General features: G+C 37.0%; 2 protein-coding genes across 2 annotated transcripts in view; both read left to right on the top strand.

The window, feature by feature from the left end:
- The window catches only part of LOC105831307 (monocarboxylate transporter 10), a 325,574-nt gene extending 301,016 nt beyond the window's left edge, over nt 1-24,558 (top strand). Inside the window, exon 9 of the mRNA XM_036291331.1 lies at nt 24,214-24,558. Coding sequence (XP_036147224.1) covers nt 24,214-24,419 — 206 coding nt within the window. The 3' untranslated portion in view covers nt 24,420-24,558. The remainder of the gene's footprint in view (nt 1-24,213) is intronic.
- On the top strand, nt 15,907-19,699 carry LOC118647099. The gene is made up of 2 exons (XM_036291329.1): nt 15,907-16,983; nt 17,538-19,699. The coding sequence occupies exon 2, from the start codon at nt 18,832-18,834 to the stop codon at nt 19,333-19,335; it is 504 nt and encodes a 167-aa protein (XP_036147222.1). The 5' UTR covers nt 15,907-16,983; nt 17,538-18,831; the 3' UTR covers nt 19,336-19,699.
- Nucleotides 24,559-24,780: the final 222 nt, after the last annotated feature.

A 24,780-nucleotide genomic window follows, 5' to 3' on the forward strand; every position in this document is an offset into this window, starting at 1 on the left:
CTACAGTGTTTTTACTGATTTTTACATATGCGAAATAACATGTGGAATAACTTATAAAAATATGTTTTTATTCTGTTCTTTTAATAAAGCTAAATTATATCCCAGACAGCACACAATATTTATAAAATATTTACAAAATATTTATAATATTTAATTGAATATTTTATAAATATTTATCCAAATATTTTATAAATATTTTTGTAGTCTTAGATTTGACAGATCATAAGGATTTATCATAAATATTATAAAAATATTTATAAAATATTTATAAATATTTACAAAATATTACTTGTACAAATCTTTATTTTTTATTTATTGTATAAAATATTTAGTCTATATTTTAATAATATTATGAATACAGATTTTTTCTTCATGTACTATATATAAAACATGTATAAAATATTTATCATAAATATTGTGTGCTGTCTGGGATAATTCTAAATATAGAGATTGATGGTGATTAATATATATATGTAGTTTTTGGAATCAATAGTTTTTTTATGTTTGTTTATATGTTTATATGTTGGATTATGTTGGGAGCGTCCGAAATGGCCACGTTCGAAATGGCCACGTTCGAAACGGCCACGTTTGGAATGGCCACATTTGGAATGGCCACGGAAAATATTGCATGTGGTTCAATTTGCCCACATTCGAAACGGCCACATCCGAAATGGCCACGTTCGGAATAGCCACGTTCGAAACGGCCACGAAAAATATCCCTAAGAGCACAGTTGACAGAAAGTCGACTAAATGTCGACTTCTAAACAGTCGACTTCTAGAAGTTGAGGGAAAGTCAGTCGACTAGGGCTGCGTTCGGAAAGCGCATATATCATATGTGTTATCAGTGCTATTGCGCTAAATACGTCATTCATTAGACGTAAAAGATTTCGTGCTTGGACCGACAAGAAAGGATCTCGAACCGACAAGAAAAAGACGATCGACGTAGTTACTAATGCATCGGAAAACGAAACGTCTGCCAAATTATTTATTGAGTTATCGTAAATCGCAGATGACTTAGGAATAAGAATATCACCACCATAATGATGTGTTTGAAACAGGAGGTTCAGAATCACGATAATAAAGCAGCAAAGTATGTCTATTTCTCTGATGTTTCGATAATTCCTGAAAACTTTTCCTCATATTTGACAAGACGAGTTAAACATCTACTCATAACCTTAAAAATATATTTCTATCCAAAATTTCCGCGTTTTCGACCTGGGGCTTTATTCTGTATCGGCTACCGACAACTATTCGTGTCGTTGTGCAGGCTTTTTGCCATATAAAATATCTGCGCAACGACACCGATAGTTGTCGGTAGGCAATATAAAATAGATACCCTGCATAGAAAGTTGACTGAAATCTGACGTTTAAAGTTGACGGAAAGTCAACTTTTCGTTATGACGGGAAGTCGACTTTTAGTCGACGTTTTTGGGGTCTCGCCGACTATAAGCCGAGTTAAAGTCGACTTTCGTCCTTAAAAAAGTCGACTTCAGGCCAAGTCAAGTTTTGGTGAAGTCGACTTTTTGCTCTTAGGGATTGCACGGAGTTCAATTTGCCCACGTTCGAAACGATCACGTCCGAAATGGCCACATTCGGAACGGCCACGTTCGGAACGGCCACGTATGTTTTACATAAATATATATTTATACATACATATTTATATATCATTTTGGTTGAATTTGATGAAAAGTATTATCTTGGATTTATTTGATATATAAATAAATGTAATTTTTTTCAACCATAAAAGTATATGTCATTTAGGTTGAATTTGAGGCCACCTTAAATCTTTGCAATGATACCCTCTACTTTTTATTGCATTCTTGTAGAGACCTTCTCGAGATCTTTTCAAAGTAACATAATTTTACTAACCTTACGTAAGCCGGTCCGAGACCCAAGACACGAATATAGCCGAGCCAATGCCCCGAGGTACCCCGAGAGCACTCGAGGTGCGGAGCGGCCCCAATCTTGCACCACTGCGCACGATAAGGCATACCAGATGCTATAACTTTGTTAATTTTGCAAATCGAGCTAAATCTTTTGCATCTTTTCTATATCATATACTTGCATAATATGCAAAAAAGTCAATTTTTTGACCCGATAGACTAACCTGGTAAAAATTTTTGTTAGGAATAGGTAGAAACAGTTAGAAAAAGGTAGAATTTCTAACAGTTTTTAACGGAATCTTATACATGGTATCTGTAAGCTTAAAGAAAAGACTCAACTACTATCCGTTTCTATAAGCAACACTATTTGCACTGCATTCGCAAATGCAATTAGAAATTGCAACAGCGTGTAACTGTATGTACTAGTAATTTATCCGTATATCAGCATTTATAAGTTTTTGCAGAAATAAATTCTGTCCGTTTCTGTTTGCATCCTGTATGCATCAGATGCTGACGATATCTGTCTGCAATTACGGATACTATATCCATCTGCCTTTGTTTGCAACGTCAACTTATAGGAATCTATTTGGAATTACGGATACGATTTTTGTCTGTTTCTGTCCACATTCTGAACGCATCGACAGTATTTATCTGTAATTACGGATGCTATATCCATCTGCCTGTGTTTGCAACGTCAACCTATAGAAATTTATTTGTAATTACGGATACGATTTTTGTCCGTTTCTGTCCATATTCTGAACGCACCGAGTATAGATAGTATCTATCCGTAATTACGGAAGCTATATCCATCTGCCTCTGTTTGCAACGTCAACTTATAAGAATTTATTTAAGGTATATAATCAATTTTTAACGAAATGATCTGAATGTATGTATGCAGACGTATAACGGTACGTTTTTTTAGTTAAACTAATTCAGAATTTATTTTTCTCCTTTTAGTGCAAAGGAAAGAAGATAAACTAGTGCAATTAATTAAAAAGATTTTTTTTGTTCTATCATGTTCTTGCATGTGCACGTTTTTGTATTCGTTCACTTTACAGCATTTATAACTGGATGTTTTGAATTTTTGTATAATGCACATAGAAACGAATAGTTACATTACCGTATAGAGTTGGATCGTTCCGTTAGATACTGTTCGCGACTCGGCGACGAGTTCGCTGGTGCCCCTGAGAATGGTAAGCAGAGTGAGAGGAACAGGTGTTAAATAAGAAAACACACTGCAATTACATGTCACGTGGACTCATCGTGATGTCCGAGTCGTATGTTAGAAACAGATAGTTACATCAGTGCACAGATTTGGATAGTTCCGTTACAGATCAGTTAGGTGCAGTTAGTCTTTCTTTCCATTTTTGCGTACATAATCCCATACACTCTGCAACATTTTCTATTCGTTTCTACTTGTAAATGCAGAGAAAGGAACGCATAGTAAAACAGTAAAAAACGGATAGCTACATCAGCACACATATTTGGATAGTTCCGTTACAGAACAGTTAAATGCAGTTAGCCTTTCTTTCCGTTTTTGCGTATATAATCCTGTACAATCTGCAACATTTTTTATCCATTTCTATCTGTAAATGCAAGGAAAGAAACGCATAGTAAAACAGTTACAAAGGGATAGGATACATTTTTTATCCGTTTCTAATGGAATTTTTACCAGAATACCCCTTAAGATTTGGTTAATTTTCCCTTCAAAACAAATAAATTTTAGAGACGAAAAACAATTAATTGTTTCTTTTGCTTATTACATATTACTTGCGGTATAGTCGGGCACTTATTTCTCATTCTTTTTTAAAACATTTGTTTTGTTTGTTTATTTACTGGTCTCTTGAGGGATCTCATTTGGATAACAGCTTTATTTTGTTCTCATTTTATCGCTATGTAATCTATCGTGAATAAACATTATTAAATTAAAATATTTTGTTATGACATAATTTAATCATAGATAATTAATCACACATAACAGCTTTCGATTACTTATACATGATATTCAACATCACATCAACTTCCTTGTTCGTCAAGTTATTGTTTTAGTTTTTACTCCTCGAGCATGATCAAGAATCCTAAAAATATTTTGAAATTATTGAAGATAACTTTTGATGCATCACAGTACGATATTGAAACTGTTATAACTGAAAATAAGAGAGCTTTTAGCCAGCAATTGGCAATTTTGATAAAGGATGCGATCGACGATTCTTTTTTCATGGAAGTTTATGAAGAATTACACTTCAATGACTATGATGCAAATTTTAATTCAAATGCAACTGCGGTCGAGGACAAAGATCATGATGATGTGGTAAACGTGGAAACGGAAATGGTTTCTCTGAAGATAAAGAAATTATTCAAGAATATAAGAAAAAAGCAATTAAACATTGGAAATCAGGGCAGAAACATAAATTAAAATTTGCGTCAGTTCAGTCAAAATTTAAACGTCTGAAATCAAGCCGACAGTTATATCGTTGGAAAAAGCAAGTTTCGAGTGATGAAACTCAATTTGAGAAATTAAGAAGAATTTCTCAATACGTACTAAATCGGTTTAAAAAAACTTTAAATAAATCAGCGACAGTTCATGATTTGGATCTTCGTAGATGGGCTTTAAAAACTCGAGATGAAGTTTTCTTATCGCCTGATTTATTCCAAGCTTCTAAAAAATGGCTTTACTCATTTAAGAAAGAAGAATAGAATCGTTTCCAGAAAAATTAACAAATTTATCACACAGAAATCGATAGTTAAGAAAGACAAACTAGAAAAAGAAACTGTCGATTTCGTGAACAATGTAAAAACTATTATTACGCAAATTGGAGAAGAAAATGTTTTCAATTCTGATCAATCCGGTTTTAATTTGGAGATGCATACAGGACGTATATTATCATTTAAAGGCCCAAAAAATGTTGAAGCATTAATACAGTCTTCATTCAATGGCTCATAACTACATTATCCAGCCTGTAGTTTCTGCAAACGGTGTTTTACTGTCACCCTTACTAATAATCTTGCAAGAAAAAGGAGGAAATTTCAGGCCTCGAGTGCAAGAAAATTTGATGAATATAGAAAACATTCTTGTGTTAGCTTCAAAGTCAGGTCTAAATTGACGTCAGATCTTATAAGAACTTGGTTCAAAGAGGTATTTCTTCTATCATCTAGTGATGAAAGTGTGCTTTGCTTGATTCCTGGAGTGGTCAAAATTCTAAAACGTTCGAAAAAGTCGCAGAAATAAATAGAATGCCTAAAATTCTGACTATAGGCACAACAGGTAAGATTCAACCACTCGATGTACATTTCTTTAGGCTATGGAAAAATTTTCTTTGACATTTTTCAGACATAGTCGTTCTCCACGATTGATTCATTATCTTCCATTATGATATAAATTTACACCTACGGAACAATATTATTCAGCTTCAATCTATCATCCATAATCAGTTTTCTTTCACTAGATTTCTAAATCTTGTAAAATATGCATGGTATAAAAAGAGTTACTTACAGAACAGATCACCTGAATTTGAGTAGATTATTGCTTTAAAAGCTGTGCACCAGCGTGTGATTTGTGCAGTGACATAGCTGTGATAAGATGCGCTTAGTGTACAAAATTTTTGTGCATGACACATCTATTTAAGAATTATGACTATTGCAAAAGCTAATAAATTCTCAAACTAATATGAGCAAGTAAATATTTCTAGTCAAAACGGATACTCCTCTAATTTTGCCTTCATCGGCTAGATCAGCCACCGATCTTGCCTTGGATGGCTGGTTACAGTATTAGTTTACAGTTAGGGATAATGCTTTTCACAATTATCGCTAATCAAACCATTACATGCGTGTTTCAGTACAGCCCTTTGAGAACAAAGAATGTTGTATCTATTGTTTTTTATTAACGATGATTCTTTATTATAAAGTATTCATCTCGCATATCATATGTATATTTCATGAAGCTCAAGACAAAATATTCAGTAAGTATAAATATTGTAGCGTGCGCGCAGCGGAAATAAAAGACACTTCTATTTCACAGAACAGGCGACTTTATTAACACAATCACAGACACGTCTACACGAGAGCGGCGCCAAGATTCAACTCATTGTTTACAAGCGTTGTCAAGCTCTTGACAACTGACAACGCTCCGTCTCGGAAAATCAATATCGATCGGCTCGTGGACAGCTGAGCTGCAGTCGCAGAGTATACCGGGCGACGCACGTAACACTGTCCCCCCTCTTCTAGATTGTTGTCCCAACAATCCGAGAGGCAGTTTCTGTGAAACTTCCGGAAGGTCACTCAGCTCTAGGACGATTTCCTGTCCTTCCAGCGCTGCCGTAGCTGGTTCCCGAGCCACGTCCAACCAAGTGTCCCTTCCTCTGAAAGGGGCTTCCACAGGCTCTCTTCCACGCAGAGCTGGCCAGGCTCCCTCGCGGAATTTCCGCACCCGCTTCCCTTTGCCGTCCCCGTGCTCCTCTTCCACCGCGAAGCTTCCTTTTCCTGCCGAATCTTGCGCGCTTCTTACTTCTTACTTCGGGATGGGAGCGGTGCACTTGCACACGGTTCAAATGGACACGCTGCATTTGGACACGATATCTTGCGCACGGTTCAAATAACTACGAAGCATTTGCACACGGTGCATTTGCATACTGTGCATTTGGACACAAAAGAAATTTTATTAAAAATGTACACCAGTTACATGCACACGTAAATTTTTACCACCAATATTTGCACACGAAAAAATGCCCACCGTTCACTTGGACACGTAAAAGTTGCACACCATTTATTTGCACACCGCTCATTTGCACACCATTCACTTGCACACCGTTCACTTTCCCACCACTCATTTACACACTAAGGAATGTGCACCGATCATTTGCGCACGGAAAGATGCGCACTAATCATTTGCACACGAAAAGATGCACACTGATCATTTGCACACGAAAAGATGCGCACTGATCATTTGCACACGGAAAGATGCACACCGTTTATTTGCACACCGTTCAATCAAACGCATATTAAATATTCATACATTGTGGCTGCGTTTGCAATGTGTACATGGGTTAGCGACTTGGACGGGGTGGGTGCAGGAGAGGGGCCGAAGGTTCCTCTTGCACCCTCCATGTGTGTGTGTGTATGTAAAGCATTCACTGCACCACATGGGTTTGCGACTTAAATGGTGTGCAATTGAACGGTGTGCAACTGAGCGGTGTGCAAATAAACGGTGTCCAAAAGCACCATGTTTAAATGAACGGTGTGCAAATGATTGGTGCGCATCTTTCCGTTTGCAAATGATCAGTGTGCATCTTTCTGTGTGCAAATGATCAGTGCGCATCTTTCCGTGTGCAAATGATCGGTGCGCATCTTTCCGTGTGCAAATGATCAGTGCGCATCTTTCCGTGTGCAAATGATTGGTGCGCATTTCTTGGTGTACAAATGAGTGGTGGGCAAGTGAACGGTGTGCAAGTGAATGTTGTGCAAATGAGCGCTGTGCAAATGAATGGTGTGCAACTTTTACGGGTCCAAATGAACGGTGGACATTTTTGCATGTGCAAATATCCGGTGGTCAAATTTTACGTGTGCATATAATTGATGTACATTTTTAATAAAATTTCTTTTGTGTCCAAAAGCACCGTGTCCATTTGAACCGTGTCCAAATGAGTGCTACCCCTTCGGGATCAGGGAGGAAATTTACTCCCGTGGACCCTGCGCTCTTAGAGCTCCCTGTCCTCCGTTTCGGCATTTACCTAAAGTCTCACGGGAAAACCACGGTCAAAAACCGTAAAAGAGGCAGACTTCTTTTCCACAATCTCCTCCTCCGCCAAAAGAAGTCAAAAACATCCTCTCCTCGCTGCGAAGTTCTTTGCCGCGAAGTTCTTCCCGACAATGATGCTGAAACCCAAACACAATAAACAGCACAAGAACAAAGAAACTTAAATTAATAACATTTCCGCAAAACAGCGTCCTGCGTAACGCGCGAAATCCCCAAAACAAAACAATCCCTCCCTTAACACCCGGGCTCGGACTCGTATCGATTTTTCTCCCTATTCACGAAAGGAGTCAAACGATTAGCATGTACAACTTTATTTTTTCGTTTAAGAAATTTCTGTATACAATACAAAACTTCACTTATTTTTTTAACTATTTTCCATGGTCCCTCACATGGACTCTGCAATTTCGGAGCTATTCCCGGAATTCGTTGAGGACTATATAACCAAACCAGTTGTCCCCGGCTCAAAATTAACACGCCTTGTCCGTTAATCATACCAGAACTTAACATTCTTTGAACTTAACAAAAGACGCTGTCGGGCGAAATGATGAATCGAATCTAGCTTCCGTCTTAGTTTACAAACAAAATCAGTCCTCTCTTCCTTTTCCACGGAAGGTGGATTTCCTCTAAAAAGATCCAAAGGTAAACGAAGATCCTGTCCCAAATACATTTCAGCAGAAGACATCCCAATCTTCCTGTTTCGAAAAACGATAAGCTAAAAGATACAGAGGAATCCAACAATCCCAGTCTCTCTGATTCTCGAAAATAAATTTTGCCAAATAATCTAAGATTGAGCGATGTTGACGCTTGACTTGTCCGTCCGATTGCGGATGAAGAGGAGTTGTTCGAGTCTTCTTAATTCTTAAAAGCAAAGTCATTTCTTTGAAAAGGCGAGACTCAAAATTTCTCCCTTAATCAGTGTGCAATTCTAGGGGAATTCCGTGACGTGCAAATATTTGTTCCACAAGGGATCTCGCAACAATACCGGCTCTTTTATTCCTTAAAGGAAAAGCTTCCGGCCACTTCGTGAAACAATCTACAATCACCAAAAGATACTTATTTCCAGACGAAGAAATTGGTAGAAGACCAAGAATATCCACCTGTACTCTCTCGAAGGGAGCGCCCACATTATAAATTTCCAGAGGCGATTTTCCTTTTCTTGGGAGGCCTTTTTTAGCAACACAAGCCCTACACGAAGCACATCAATTCTCCACATCCTTCTTGCACGTGGCCCAATAAAAATGCTTCTTATTTTCTGCAAGGTTTCATTCACACCAAAATGCTCTCCCGCAGTAGAATCACGAGTCTCCTCCAAAACCTCTTGAACCCTCTCTCGAGGCACTACGATCTGAAAAACACTCCTTCACAAATCCGGGAAAATCCACTTCTTATTAAAAATCCCATCGATTAGCAAAAGCGTGTCCCAATGAGACCAATAGATCTTCAGAGAAGGTTCACCCGAAGCAACCTCTTGCCAATCCGGGCGAATACCGGCTTCCTTGGCACAAATAATTACGTCGAGAGGTCGCATCCCGGAGCTGGGCAGCGCGCCACTCCTGAAGACTCTCACCCGAAAAAACCAGCCGTCCCAAAATTTCCACTTTTGAAGATTCTGCATTAGTCTCCACCTTTAAGCAATATCGGTACGACGTTTCCAGAGAGACACGGACGTCTCGAAAGTCCGTTGGCTTTCTGTGCACTTTCCCTCTTCGAAAAAGGACATCGAAGTCACTGTTGCAGGCGTTCTACCCATCTAGCCAGCTGTCCTTCCCAAACCCGAAAGGACATCAACTAGCGAAGGGAAACGTGATCCGTCCTCACCAAAAACTTCCAGCCATAAAAGTAATGATGGAATTATTTCACCGAGTCCACGACGGCAAGAAGTTCTCGACGAGTAACACAATAATTCCGTTCTGTTTTATTGAAAATCCGGCTGTAATAAGCGATGACTTTCTCCTCTTCTCCCTGTAACTAAAAAAGCACCGCACCGATCCCATGATTCAAGGCATCGGTATCCAAAATGAACTGCCCTTCCCACGAAGGGAAAGACAAAACCGGAGGGCACGTCAAAACCTGTTTAAAATTCTCAAAAGTTTGCTGACATTCAGCAGATCAAAGAAATTTAGATTTTTTCTCTGTTAAATTATAACCTTTCACAAATTTTCTATAATAGGAGCAAAAACCAAGAAAACTTCTAACCTGCTTTTGATTTCTCGGAAGTGGCCAATTTTTCACAGATAAAATTTTCTCAGGGTCAGTTGCAACCCCCACCGCGGAAACAACGTGTCCAAGATATTTAACTTCCCTTTTTAAAAAACTCCATTGATTTACCTTTAAATTAGCACTCTCTAAACGAAGAAAAACTTCTTTTAAATTACACAACATCTCTTGAAAGTTTTGCCCGAAAATAATTACGTCATCTAAATAAACAAAGCAAATTTTCGAAATCAAATCTTTTAATGCTTTTTCCATTAGACGCTCAAACGTAGCAGAGGCGTTGCATAAACCAAAAGGCATAACTGTGAATTGCCACAATCTGTTCCCAATTAAAAACGCGGTTTTTTCACAATCTTTAGGATCTAGGCTTACCTGCCAGGATCCGCTTTTAAGATCTATGCTTACCTGCCAGGATCCGCTTTTAAGATCAATGGTGCAAAACAACGAGTTCCTCTTTAAACAGTCCAAAATATTGTCAATTCTAGGCAACGAAAAAGAATCCTTCATAGTCATCGCATTTAATTTACGAAAGTTAACACAGAATCTTATGGTGCCATCTTTCTTTTTCACCAAAACCGCTGGAAAAATCCAAGGACTATTCGACTCCTCAATGACTTTTTGGACTTTCATATTTTCGAGAATCTTATTCACTTCCGTTTGTAAGTGAAGGAAAACTCAGCGAGGAACCTGCTTTATAGAGCGAGAATCACATAATTTGATACAATGAGACAAAACATTACAGTTTCCAGCTACAATATTTTCTGAGAAAACATGAGAAAATTCTTTTAAGAAATTCGAAAACGTCTGCTTTTGAGCAATCTCAATTTCTCGCGAACTCTCTTCCAAAACACACAAAAGAGGACCGGAAAGGCCGAGCAGAGCAGTCCTCGATTCGAGAACAAATTTGCCCCTTTTCCACCTCGCCGCCCAGTAAACCGAGGGCGCTTTCGAACAAGCCATCCAAAATTCCCGCCTCGGAAAGAAAATCTACTCTGAGTATACATTCGTCGCTAACTTTTGCAACTTAAAATGGAAAATTCATACAAAATTTCCCCAAAGAAATTTCAACAAAAACGAGAAATTACCAGTACTTTCTCCCCGGTAGGATATCTTAAATTACAAAAAACCAAGCGCTCCTGCTCCATAGAAGCGGCTCTTTCGGTGTTCAAAACCGATACATCTGAACCCGTGTCTATTTTAAAAACACACTCTTTCTCGTTTAAAAGTCCAGTCACGCAACAACGGCCATGCGCTCCCGCGCCCACTCCGCTGAGACGACGGACGAGAACAGCCCCGCTGCGCGCGGAAACAGGGACCCGTGCTCCGCCTGCCGAGCCGGCCCCCAACAACCCAACAGAGCTTAGTTTCCCGATTTTCCCGCCGGGCACTCGGCGCGGTAATGACCAGTTGCCCCACATTGTCAACAGTCCTTTCCTCCTCTCTCACCATTCTTTGCACGCCCTTTTAAAATTTTCTTTTCTTGTTCCCCCTCCTTCTGTTTCGAACAAAAATTCCCATTCGCCCTTCCCCCATTCTCCAAAAAAACCGTTCCAATTGATAGACCTGAGCATCTTCGCTCGCTCAGTCGCCACTCTAAGAGACATGATCCCCTCTACCTGGAGGGAACGCTTCACGAACCCCTCCGGCAGCGTAGCGATGAACTGCGAACACGCGATTTTGTCGCGCACCTCCTCCACACACTCGGGGCACGCCTTACGCGAAAGGCGTTTGAGATCCGCACCTAACGCCGCGTAATCCTCCTCCGGATACAGCCTACGATTTGTGAAGAGTATAGTAATTTTGAGCGAGCTCGCTCTCCCCGAAACGCAACTTTAACTTCGACTTAAACTCCTCAAAAGAAATAAACCCTTCATTTACAGCGCACAAATTTAAAAGCAAGCGCGCCTTTTGTCGCAAACAAGAAGCAAGAACTACGGCTTTTTCTGTTCCCCCCCCCATGGTTCGCGCCAGCAATTAACGAAAATTGCGTGAGAAATTCCCACAACGAAGCCGAGCCGTCGAAAGTATCCGGCTTTAATTTGAGACCCACAGACGACCGCGCATCCCCGCTTACGTCCACACCCACTCCGGTTATGCGTGACGCGACACTCGCGTCCCGGGTCGAGAGAATATTATTGGTGGGACTTAGCTTTGTTTCTATCCCACGGGGAAACCGCAACTGCCGCAGCGCCTCGACGAATTCACGCTGTTGCCGCGTCTGCTCCTCCTCCCTCCGGACTTGGCTCTTACGCAGCAGTCGCATCTCCTCCAGGAGAGCCTTAAGTATCGTTCCCGTCTGTTGCTCCGAGTCCCGCGAGTCCGTCTGGATATCCTCCGCAGGGACTGGACCGTGAGACCGGGTCACGACGGGGGAACGGGGAATAGACATCCTTCCTTTTTTCGCACTTTCACTCCGCGCTTTTATCACTTGAACTCGCGCGCGCTTCACAGGATCAGACGAACGGATCCCGGACGAGCCCCCAAAATGTAACGTGCGGAAATGAAAGACACTTCTATTTCACAGAACAGGCGACTTTATTAACACGATCACAGACACGTCTACAAGAGAGCGGGGCCAAGATTCAACTCGTTGTTTACAAGCGTTGTCAAGCTCCTGACAGCTGACAACACTCCATCTCGGAAAATCAATACTATCGATCGACTCGCGGACAGCTGAGCCGCGGTCGCGGAATATACCTGGCGACGCACGTAACAATATGTATTTGCGATAATTATTATATGCAAACTTCCTAATTCAATTTTAGATTTAAACTATTAAATTCAAATACGTTACTCGTCTGATCTTGCCTTGATCGGCTGGATCAGCCACCGATCTTGTCTTGGTTGATTGGACCATCTTCGAATCTAGAAATCGAATTTGTGATTGGATCTCTTGCCTTCGTGGGCGAGACATTTGCATAAAAAGCTCGATAACTTCGGTTTACTTAAAGTTATTAAAATTATATTGCTTTGAAAAGGTCTCGAGAAGGTTTCTACAAGAATGCAATAAAAAATGGAAGGTTCCATTGCAAAGATTCAAGGTGGCCTCGTCCTAACCTTGGCAACACCATCCAAGGTCAAACTCATGGCACCAGTAAATAGATTTTTTTACACCCTACAACTTTTGTTTGAAACAATTTTTTATAAAACTTAATTTTTTGCGATAAGAAGTCCGTATATTCACCCTATATATACAAAGAGTTGTTTCTACCTTTAAAATTGTTTCCCCGCTGATAAAAAAATGCGTGTCTATTATTTTGCACAGTTTTACAAGTGTACAAATTTTCATTAGAATCCGTGAGTGACAGTTGGGTACCTTCCCTTGTCAGTACTCATTGATTCACTCCGTCTGCTGATCGGGAGCGGTGCACTTGCACACGGTTTAAATGGACACGGTGCACTTGGACACGGTGCTTTTGGACACGATATCTTGCGCACGGTTCAAATGGCCACGGTGCATTTCCACACTGTGCATTCGGACACAAAAAAAAATTTTAATAGAAATATACACAAGTTATATGCATCCATAAAATTTAGCCGCCGGATATTTGCACACGAAAAAATGCCTACCGTTCACTTGGACACATAAAAGTTGCACACCATTCATTTGCACACCACTTATTTGCGCACCATTCACTTGCACATTGTTCACTTGCCCACCGCTCATTTGCACACCAAGAAATGCACACTGATCATTTGCACACGAAAAGAAGTGCATCGATCATTTGCATACCGTTCATTTGCACACCGTCTAGTTGCACACCATTTATTTGCACACCGTTCAGTTGCACACCGTTTATTTGCACACCGTTCACTTGGACACAGTGAGAAATAACGTCTATTAAGGCACAGCCACTTTAGCACAATCGATTAAAACTTATTTAGAAATTTAATGCTCTTTTGTTGCTAATTTGTTGCTCTATTCTCGATTTTGTTGCTCCAGCCGTTTCGGAGAAAATACTAAAGATTAAAATTAGCACAACCAGAAAAAAAAATAAATAATAAAAACTAATAGCATATTTCTTTACGGCTATTTTGTTGCTAATTAGTTGCTCTATCCCCGACTTTATTGCTCCACCCCTAATTGCCGAAAACCACCCCCAAAACTTCCCCATATAAAATATTATTAAAAAACTGCAAATTTGTGAAATATCTCGATAGAATACGTCTCTCTGATTTTGTTGCTCGTTGTTTTCAGTAACCCCGACTTTGTTGCTCCACTCTTGATCCTTAAAAACTACCCCTAACTATCCCACATCAGCACAACACCTTAATATTGCGAATTTATCAAATCTTTTGATAGAATACGTCTTTCTGATTTTGTTGCTCATTATTTTCAGTAACCCCGATTTTGTTGCTCCACTCTTGATCTTTAAAAACTACCCTTAACTATGCCACATCAGCACAACACCTTAATATTGCGAATTTCTCAAATCTTTCGATGGAATACGTCCCTCTCATTTTGTTACTCGTTATTTTCAGTAACCCCGATTTTGTTGCTCCACTCTTTATCCTTAAAAACTACCCCTAGCTATCCCACATCAGCACAACACTTTAATATTGCGAATTTCTCAAATCTTTCGATGGAATACGTCCACAACTTCTTTTATTTCTCTTCTATGTCGCATCGTAAATTACTGCCACATTTGTAAGTACCTGAATAAAAAGTATTACTTTTTGTAATTATTGGGAAAAATAAAGGACAAAATTTTTTAGTTTATCTAATTTTTAATTATTATATATCTTATAAAACATATAAATTTTCTTTTTCTGACTTATTGTATTTTTTTATAATTTAAAATGTTTCTAGGTATAATAAAATATTTGTACAAAGAAATTAACTTTGTAATTATAAATGTATATTTACCGTTTATGAATCCAGATGTATTAGTATTGGATAAATAATGATTTCAAAATCGAAATCTACATTTTAAGTATCGCATTCCAAGTTTTATTTGTATTAAATTCGTCCCAGATTCCTGGTTGAAGTTTTTTAAAATTTTGTTTTGTAGTTTATTTCATTGCACTTTAGACGGATGTTCTCGATTAGAAAACAATGAAAGATCGAAATAGCTAAAGTGCGAGATATGGTCAGAGCAGCGTGAGTCGCGCCGCCGTATTTCGCGCTTTAGCCGTTTCGATTTTTCGTTGTTTTTCTAAACAATGAAAGATCGAAACAGCTAAAACGCGATATACGGTCAGAGCAGCGTGAGTCGCGGTGCTGTATGTCGCGCTTTAACCGTTTCGATTTTTCGTTGTTTCTCGTGAGCTAAGATTTTTCGCAGTGATCTTCTGATCATTATTCTGTCCTCTGACGCTGCATAGTCAACATCGGTCGCAAACTATTCAGAATGCATTCCAATAAAGGACGTCCGTCTAAAGTGAAAAGTGAAGAAATTATGAATAATATTCTAGTATATAAAAATCGCATTGTACTGTCGGATAAAATAGTATCTAAACATGATATAGTTTGGTCTGAATTATCCGCTGCATTAGGTTATCGTATAACGTCTACTTTATTATATGCTATGGTATCGTGCGATAGAAACGGCATACGTAAACAACTAACTGGGCATTCAAGAGATGTAAATGCTGCAGATAATTTTAATATAAGTGACAATACAAATAATAATGTGTCGTTAAATACAAGTGACAGCACAGTCAATAGAAGTTCTATAGAACCTATTAATTTTATAATAGAAGTTCCAAAACATGAATTTGAGGACTTAATTGTTTTCAAATATTACAAACGTAATATTCGAAATAAATTACGAAATAAAATTTGGAAAACTCTTAAACCAGGAGTCTAGGAAAACTTTATTACAAATAATATTTGGGATGCAATACACTTAAAATGTGGATTTCGATTTCAAAATCATTACTTATCCAATACTGGTACATTTGGATACATAAACGGTAAATATACATTTGTAATTACAAAGTTATTTTCTTTGTACAAATATTTTATTATACCTAGAAACATTTTAAATTAGAAATAAATACAATAATACACAAAAAAGATTTGTATGTTTTATAAGATACGTGTATATAATAATTAAAAACTAGACAAATTAAAGAATTTTATCGTTTATTTATCTTGTAGTAATATTTTTTATATTCAGGTACTTGCAAATGTGGCAGTAATTTACGACATAGAAGAGGACTGCACTGCAGAAATTGTACTTTTAAAATGTAAAATACATAAAGGCACCGGAAAATGTGGTAAGCGACAACTCAGAAAACCACTGAGAGAAATAGTTGGACAACAATTGCGTACTAAACCTGTTGAGGTATATCGTACTGAAAAAGCTAATCAGCTAATGACACCTGGAGATCCGGAGCCTCCGCACTTGTATTCAGCATCAGTATTGCATGTAGCAAAAAATAAATACACAAAATCACAATTTTTTAACGCCGATCCTGTAAAAGCTTTATGCGTTATAAAATATAGCGCTTATACCAACTGTATTCATAACATTGGAATAGATCCGTTTTTCGTCCATTATTGGACGAATCATCAATTACAAGTATACCGAAAATATTATTCTTCAAATATAAGTACAATATATATTGATGCCACAGGAAGCATTGTAAAAAAGTTATTAAGAATAGATCAAACATTATCAAAACATATATTCCTATATCAAGCAGTTATTAATTATAACGGAAATCAATTTTCGGCAACACAAATGTTGTCTGAAAGGCATACAACCAATAACATACACTTCTGATTGTTAGAATGGTGCAGAATGGGCGCTCCATATCCGCGCGAGGTTGTAATAGATTCGTCTAAAGCATTATTGAATGCTATACGGTGCTTTACAACGCATGCAACAGTAACAGATTATGTTAATGCCTGTAAAAAGAAAGCCATACCGAAATGTTACATACGTATAGACGTTGCGCATTTTATTAAAACGTACGCAAATGTTCTAAAAAATCTTCCAAAATGAATAAAAGTTTTTTATATGGTTGTTATTAGACAGTTAATTATGTGCCGAAACATAGACGATGCTGCTGTTATATTGAAAGTCATTTTAACGATTGCCCGGTCAGAAACAGAAGGAAATGTATTAAGTGGCGAAGAAACCAGCTGCGAGAAAGAAAAAAAGAGATTAAAATCAATGATAACTGGTTAGTTTTTTTTATTATTCTCAATTAATTTTTCTATTTTTATTAAAATATATTTTTTAAATATGTAACAGCATAAAGAAAACTTTGATAACATTTTTATTTTTAAGATTTTTTAACATACATTAGAATTATCATTTGTGTATAAGTATGTGGGTTTATAACAGTACAAAAAAAATTAGTTTGGCATTTTTCAAAATGATAAAAGTAAAGAAAAAGTGTTTTTGCATGACTTTAATTAAGAAAAAATAATGCACAGTTTTTTATATGCGTCTCATTTAAATCTATACATATGAATACTAAGACAAAATATTTGAATATTATATGTTTAGTGTGTTATTGTAATTTATATTTAATTTCTGTATATTTTTCACAAAAACATGAAATGCATATTTGACAGTGGAACTTTAAAATTATTAAATCATTATATAATTATATTATATATTTAAATTATTTATTATTATTTATTAATTATATTATATATTTAAATCATTATATAATTATATTATTAATTTTATTTCAACTAGTTTTGCTTTAACAACAAATTTTTATTCTAGTGTGGCGAGTCAAGGCTAAACGCCCCTGACAGTACGCCACCACAATATGTTATTAGCGAAATAGGACCACGCGCCCTTTGACAGTAGGCTGCCACAGAGGCACAGTAAGAAATTCGAGATCCTACTTTCCAAAAACGCGTTACGCGCGTTCACCACTAGAGGCCCTCCTTACTCAGAAGTAAAGTTACCAGCCTTTATAAGGAGCAGCGGTGAACCGAAGAGTCACTTTTTGCGCTCTGAAGCAGACAGTCGTTTTTAAGAGCGAAAAGCACTACGCTTTACTGCCAGTTCAGATACCACGGCGACCACTCTGGAGGAAGCCAAGACGCTGCAGTGGAAACTCTGGGCGCTCACATTGTCACCGGTCCGGAACACGCGGCCACCTCGTGTATTGCTGGCCGAAGGAGATCAGAGGATCTGGAGGTACACCTCCCCACGATACCAGCTGTCGGACCTGCTGGAGAACCTCGCCAGGGACAGCTGCAGTATCGTCACGCAGACGGACACCACAGACTGCTGCCGGAGAGATCGGGCAACACAGACGGCCCTTGGAGCCACCACCACGTGCGGAACGCAGACCAACCGCAGTAGTCGGGCCGACAAACCGAAACGGAAGAAGGCCAAACAACGGAGACCATCCAAGGAGAGACTATCCCGGACAAAAAGACGTGTCGAGATTGGAGAGGAGACTGCAGCTACGCCGTCCAAGAACGATACCGACTGCAACAACGAGAAGCCAGCGTACCGAGTTACGATAACCAAACCACCAATACGGTGGAGGCTTAAGGCCTAAAGCCTTTTTCACAAACGGCCCTTGTCAGGGCCACCTGAATATATGAAAACATAATATATTGTATATATGTACATAGTGTATATTAAAAGATAAAACGTAAATTTTGTTTTCAACTACGGCTTAGTTCACTGGCGAAAGACCTATCCCAGCGACAAGAGAACCAACACACCGGAACGAGCGAAGTTCCGCCACATCTAGTATTGTAGATATGCTATTATTTTTAAAATTAGTCAGTTTTTCACTAAATAATATTTATTTGTATGTTATTATTACAATTGTTTGTTGGCTAATGTCGCAGGTATAGTAGATTATGAAAACACGGAAGATTTTGAAGAAAAAAATCCAACTATTAATGACGACGAAATAGTCGAAAAATTAGATAACGAATAGTCGGCATGGGCTGTTGGATTAAATAATGAAATAAACAATAATTTACACGAAGTTGGCGATCGTGACAATGCTCATTATTATCCACTTTTAGCGGAACGTTTGTTAAAAGACATGAATATGTTTCCGTTATGGTCAAGCGTTTGTCGCGATGATTTTGGTTATGGACGAGTACCAGCGTCCAGCGCAGCTGTAGAAGGAGAATTTAATAAATTAAAAAATAATATATTAAAAACCTATAATCTTCCTATAAGAGTGGATGAATTTATAAAAATTCATTTAGATTTCTTACACGGCAAATTAAAAATCGTTGACGCAAAAGAAGAAAGTGTATTTTTAAATGACGATACAAGTATAGACGAATGCAACAAAAATGAAGACATGCAAAATGTTAACGCCTCGCGGCAAACGCATTTAAAACTGTGTCCAGCTTGTGAAGATAATGACATTTCATCTGGTGCTCATGTTTGTGTCATTTGTAAAAAGGCAGTCCATGCACTGCAAGAATGTTCAGTTGCTTACGAAGAAGAAGATGGACAGAAGCGTTATCTTGCTCTGCATTTGAAAATTGTAAAGAAATTCTTGTTACACAAGAAACGGAAAATTGGCGAGGGTTAAATTCTGCTAAAGATAAAAAACGTACAGCAAAGTATTTGGGAAATAATCAGCACGATATACAAGATTCTTTAGCATGGAGCAAAAGTACAAAGCTTCCAATTATAAAAAATGGTAGTGCCATAGAGCTACAATCAATTAATATAGATGGCACAAATTATTCTATAACGAATACGTGCGCATTAGACAGCCTTTTACAAATTGTGCTTGTAGCTTTGGCAGACAATAAACACTTTGAAAACAAGGTATACTATTTTTTAAGTAATTAAAACAGTGTACTTGTCTAAATCTAGACAAAAAACATTAAATTTTGAGATGCATAAATTTATATTTTAACTTTCTATAATAAAATGTCTACTATAAATGTTTTTTTATAATAAAATTATTTACTGATTCTTTGCAAACTACGATTATATATTTATAATTTATTTTTAATTATAATTATTATTAATACTTAACAAATTTATTTTAAACAATATGTGTAAATTGTTATTAATTTAAACTTTATCTTATAACGTAGATACGTGCAGCATATAACGATAATTCGATGTACGAAATGGCCATTGGATAAAGGTATCAAAACATATACCTACAAGCTACGTGCGCAAATACTTAAGTCTATTTTCATTTCTGAAAATTTAAGTTTTAAAAATTATGTACAAGTTGATTGCCAAACCAATGTTGGTTATTTGGCCAGCATAATTTTTAAAAACGCACCGTTTTGAAGAGGTATCAACTTGCGATATGGGATGTCCAACACGGATAAAAAAATTACCTGTTGCACAAATTGATTCAAACTTGATATTGCAAGATAATTTTTATAATATTATAAACAATAACATTATATTAACAGGAAAGAAAAAGCGTTATCAAAAAAATTGCTTAGATTTTGAAACGACAACACTTTCTAAAATAGGTAATTAAAATTATATTATGTTTTTGGAAAGTCAACTTTTACCGAGATTTTAATTTTATATTTAACTTATTTCTTGGCTTTAATGCTAGTTTAATAAATTTGTGATAGACAGTATTTAATTTTTAAAATATATGTTAAAGTTTAGATGTAAAAGTTATATGGAAACAACAATACATTTCATGTTTAAGAAACTCTCATTTAACTCATTTCTACACGTTCAATAATTATTGCATATAATTGCGTCCTGCAATTAATACTATCAATAATACAACAGCTTTCTATAACCAATAGTTGAAAGACCTAAAACTCCTTCTAAAATATTCTTATTGTATTATGTTTTATGACTATTGTTTAATAGTAAAATGTTTTACATTATACACATTATGCATATTTATGCGGTTAATTATATAAAAAATAAAATATAAATAACGATGATTTAATATAATAACAAAGTTATGTTTACATGAATACCATGATTTTAGTTACAAATACCTTAAAATGGCAAAATGTTTAAAAGATATATGTTTAAAAAATGTAGAATAACATTTAAAAATAATTCAGCATTGTTTGTATAAAATATGCAAGCACTATACGCACGCACACACGCACACACACACACACACGCGCACACGCACACACGCGCGCGCGCGCACACACACACACACACACGTCTTGAATTATATACAGGGTGAAACATGAGCATCGTACCAATCTTAATGGGAAAATAGCCGGGATCAAGATGAACAAAAAAGTATACGATAATGTTTGGTTATTTCCATTAATAGCCGAGATATTAATTTTTTAAATTGCGCAAATGAGAGCACGTTGAGGGAAGTGCCAAATCGCTTGAGCCATAGCACGGCCCACTGTCTCAAGCATCTAGGCGCGGTGCGGTGGGACGCGAGAGCGGCGAAACAGTCAGCGGTGCGCCTCTCCTTCTTCCCTTCTGCCGCCGGCAGCCTATGCTTGCGAACCATAGAACGGCCTACAGGGCCCACTGTGTCAAGCATAGGCTGCCGGCGGCAGGGGGGAAGAAGGAAAGGCGCACCACTGACTGTTTCGCCGCTCTTGCGTCCCACTGCATCTCACTCGCAGTGGGCCGTGCTATGGCTCGAGCGATTCAGCGCTCCCCTCAGTGCGCTCTCATTTGCACAATTTAAAAAATTAATATCTCGGCTATCAATAAAAATAACCAAACATTATCGTATACTTTTTTTGTTTGATCCCGGCTATCTTCCCATTAAAATTTGTACGATGCTCGTGTTTCACCCTGTATATATATATATATATATATATATATATATATATATATATATATATATAATTCAAGACATACATATTCAAATTAATTTCTTTTCAGGTCCTATAGTGCTATTCGATGTCTGTACTTTCAAAAATGAAAGAAATCCTATAAAATTCTTTTATTTATTTACCACAAGTGATAGCAAATCCGTTAGACATAGAAAATGAACTTCGGTTAGTCGGCATTATACATTACAAAATATCCCCAATGTCAACACGAAGATCATTTACGGAGATACAACACAGCTTAGGACATTACACAGCAATCGCTCAGCGCTCTGGAAACTGTTGGATCGAATACGACGATCTTGTATTAACATCAAAAAATGTTAAAAAAACAAAAGAAGTGCATCCACACTTACTTATGTACATAACAAATAAATAAATAAATTTTACATTGCAAAATAAAAAGCTTGATGTACACTATACGTTATTTTACCCACAAAACAATTTAATATACATTGTATATACCACGTATATACATTTATGTATATACATTTATTGTATATACTATGTATATGCTCCTGTATTACACCGTACATTTAATAAATATAAAATGTATATACAAATATTACAGGATAATATACATTGCAGATCGGAAGTATATACACATGTACATGATTTATATATTACATGTATGTACATCATGTATGTCCATTTATCATTCATTGTAGCATTTAAATAGCGAGCAACAAAATCAGAGAGACGTATTCCATCGAAAGATTTGATAAATTCGCAATATTAAGGTGTTGTGCTGATGTGGGATAACTAGGGGTAGTTTTTAAGGAACAAGAGTGGAGCAACAAAATCGGGGTTACTGAAAATAATGAGCAACAAAATCAGAGGGACGTATTCCATCGAAAGATTTGAGAAATTCGTAATATTAAGGTGTTGTGCTGATGTGGGATAGATAGGGGTCGTTTTTAAGGATCAAGAGTGGAGCAACAAAATCAGGGTTACTGAAAATAACGAGTAACAAAATCAGAGGGACGTATTTCATCGAAAGATTTGAGAAATTCGCAATATTAAGGTGTTGTGCTGATGTGGGATAGCTAGGGGTAGTTTTTAAGGATCAAGAGTGGAGCAACAAAATCGGGGTTACTGAAAATAACGAGCAACAAAATCAGAGGGACGTATTCCATCGAAAGATTTGATAAATTCGCAATATTAAGGTGTTGTGCTGATGTGGGATAGCTAAGGGTAGTTCTTAAGGATTAAGAGTGGAGCAACAAAATCGGGGTTACTGAAAATAACGAGCAACAAAATCAGAGAGACGTATTCTATCGAGATATTTCACAAATTTGCAGTTTTTTAATAATTTTTTATATGGGGAAGTTTTAAGGGTGGTTTTCGGCAATTAGGGGTGGAGCAATAAAGTCGGGGATAGAGTAACTAATTAGCAACAAAATAGCCGTAAAGAAATATGCTATTAGTTTTTATTATTTATTTACTTTTTTTCTGGTTGTGCTAATTTTAATCTTCAGTTAGCACAACCACTATTTTCTCCGAAACGGAGCAACAAAATCGGGAATAAAACAACAAATTAGCAACAAAAGAGCACTAAATTTCTAAATAAGTTTTAATCTATTATGCTAAAGTGGCTGTGCCAGCTTAATAGACGTTGAGAAATAACTATATGCCGAGGGCGTTCTATCGACGGGGTGGGTGCAGGAGAAGGACCGAAGGCCCCTTTTGCACCTCCCTCCGTGTGTGTGTACGCGCGCGCGTACGCGTGTGTGTATGTATCCGTTTCTTTTCGTGTGTAAGTGAACAGTGTGCAAATGAACGGTGTCCAAAAGCACCGTGTCCAAATAAACGGTGTGCATCTTTCCGTGTGCAAATGATCGGTGCGCATCTTTCCATGTATAAATGATCGGTGTGCATCTTTCCATGTGCAAATGATCAGTGCGCATTTCTTGGTGTGCAAATGAGTGGTGGGCAAGTGAATGGTGTGCAAGTGAATTTTGCACAAGTGAATGGTGTGCAAATGAATGGTGTGCAATTTTTACTTGTCCAAGTGAACGGTGGGCATTTTTTTGTGTGTAAATATCCGGTGGTCAAATTTTACGTGTGCATATAACTGGTGGACATTTTTCATAAAATTTCTTTTATGTCCAAGTGCACAGTGTCCAAATGCACCGTGGCCATTTAAACCATGCGCAAGATATTGTGTCCAAAAGCACCCTATCCAAATGCACCGTGTCCATTTGAACCATGTCCAAGTGAATGCCACCCTGCTCATCATCTCTATTTTTTTCATATAAATTGTGTGTAGTTCTGTATTATATATTCGTTGTTGATTACAGTTAGCAATATTTCAGAAAAGTTTCGGTTATTTTTATAATTTTTTATAATATTTCAGAAAGGTTGCATATTTTTTCAGTAACTGTTCAGCAACTTATCTATCAGATTTCGAGTACAAGAATGGACATTTTGCTATTTTAGAGTTGTCTCAAAAATATCATAGACATATATTTTACAATATTTATAAAATGTTTTATTTTTGAAATATTTCTGAGATATTGTTGAAAAATTTTTAAATGTTGTATGGATAATATTATCAAATTTGCTTTCATATAATTATGTTTATATTTAATTAGACTAAAATGTTGTTTTTGCTTAGTTATATTTAACTAAATACTTTGCAATTGTCAAATTTACAGGGAAAGTGAAGGATAGTTTCTCATCGGTCATCGAGCAAAAATATAAATTTTCGGTGCAAGAAAGAAACAACACAACATGGAAAAACTCGCTGTCTCAGAGCCATTATGTCAAACAACAAGCTGATTTACAAAACAGTCTAGCACGCAAAAACAACGCCAGTTACTGCAGATATTCGGAGAGTGTACCATTGCTTTATAAAGAATAGATCCCACGATACCCGAGTGCGAGTTTCTCTTAGTAAATTATTCATACTGAAGCATATAGCATACTGAAGAGTTTGGTAATAGCTATCAAACGTTGAGTAAAATAATGCCAATTAAATATTTGATTAATATAACAAAAAATAATTTTATTTTCGCAAATATGTAATAAGTATAACCAATTTTATAATAATACTTACTTAGAAAAGTATTTAGAAAAGTAAAAATACTTTTGGTTAACCAAATATTTAATTAGTATTATTTATTCAACATTTGGTAACTATTACCAAATTTTTTTTTTTTTTTTTTTTTAAGAGAAGGATTACAGTAATATTGCAATATTTCATCGCAAGATTGCAACGTTGC

Source organism: Monomorium pharaonis, chromosome 8, assembly GCF_013373865.1.
Source record: "Monomorium pharaonis isolate MP-MQ-018 chromosome 8, ASM1337386v2, whole genome shotgun sequence".
In the NCBI taxonomy this organism is placed as follows: Eukaryota; Metazoa; Arthropoda; class Insecta; order Hymenoptera; family Formicidae; genus Monomorium; species Monomorium pharaonis.

What these genes read in the sequence shown, in the direction of transcription:
- LOC118647099 (XM_036291329.1), top strand. Translation starts at nt 18,832, where the DNA reads ATGAATATGTTTCCGTTATGGTCAAGCGTTTGTCGCGATGATTTTGGT.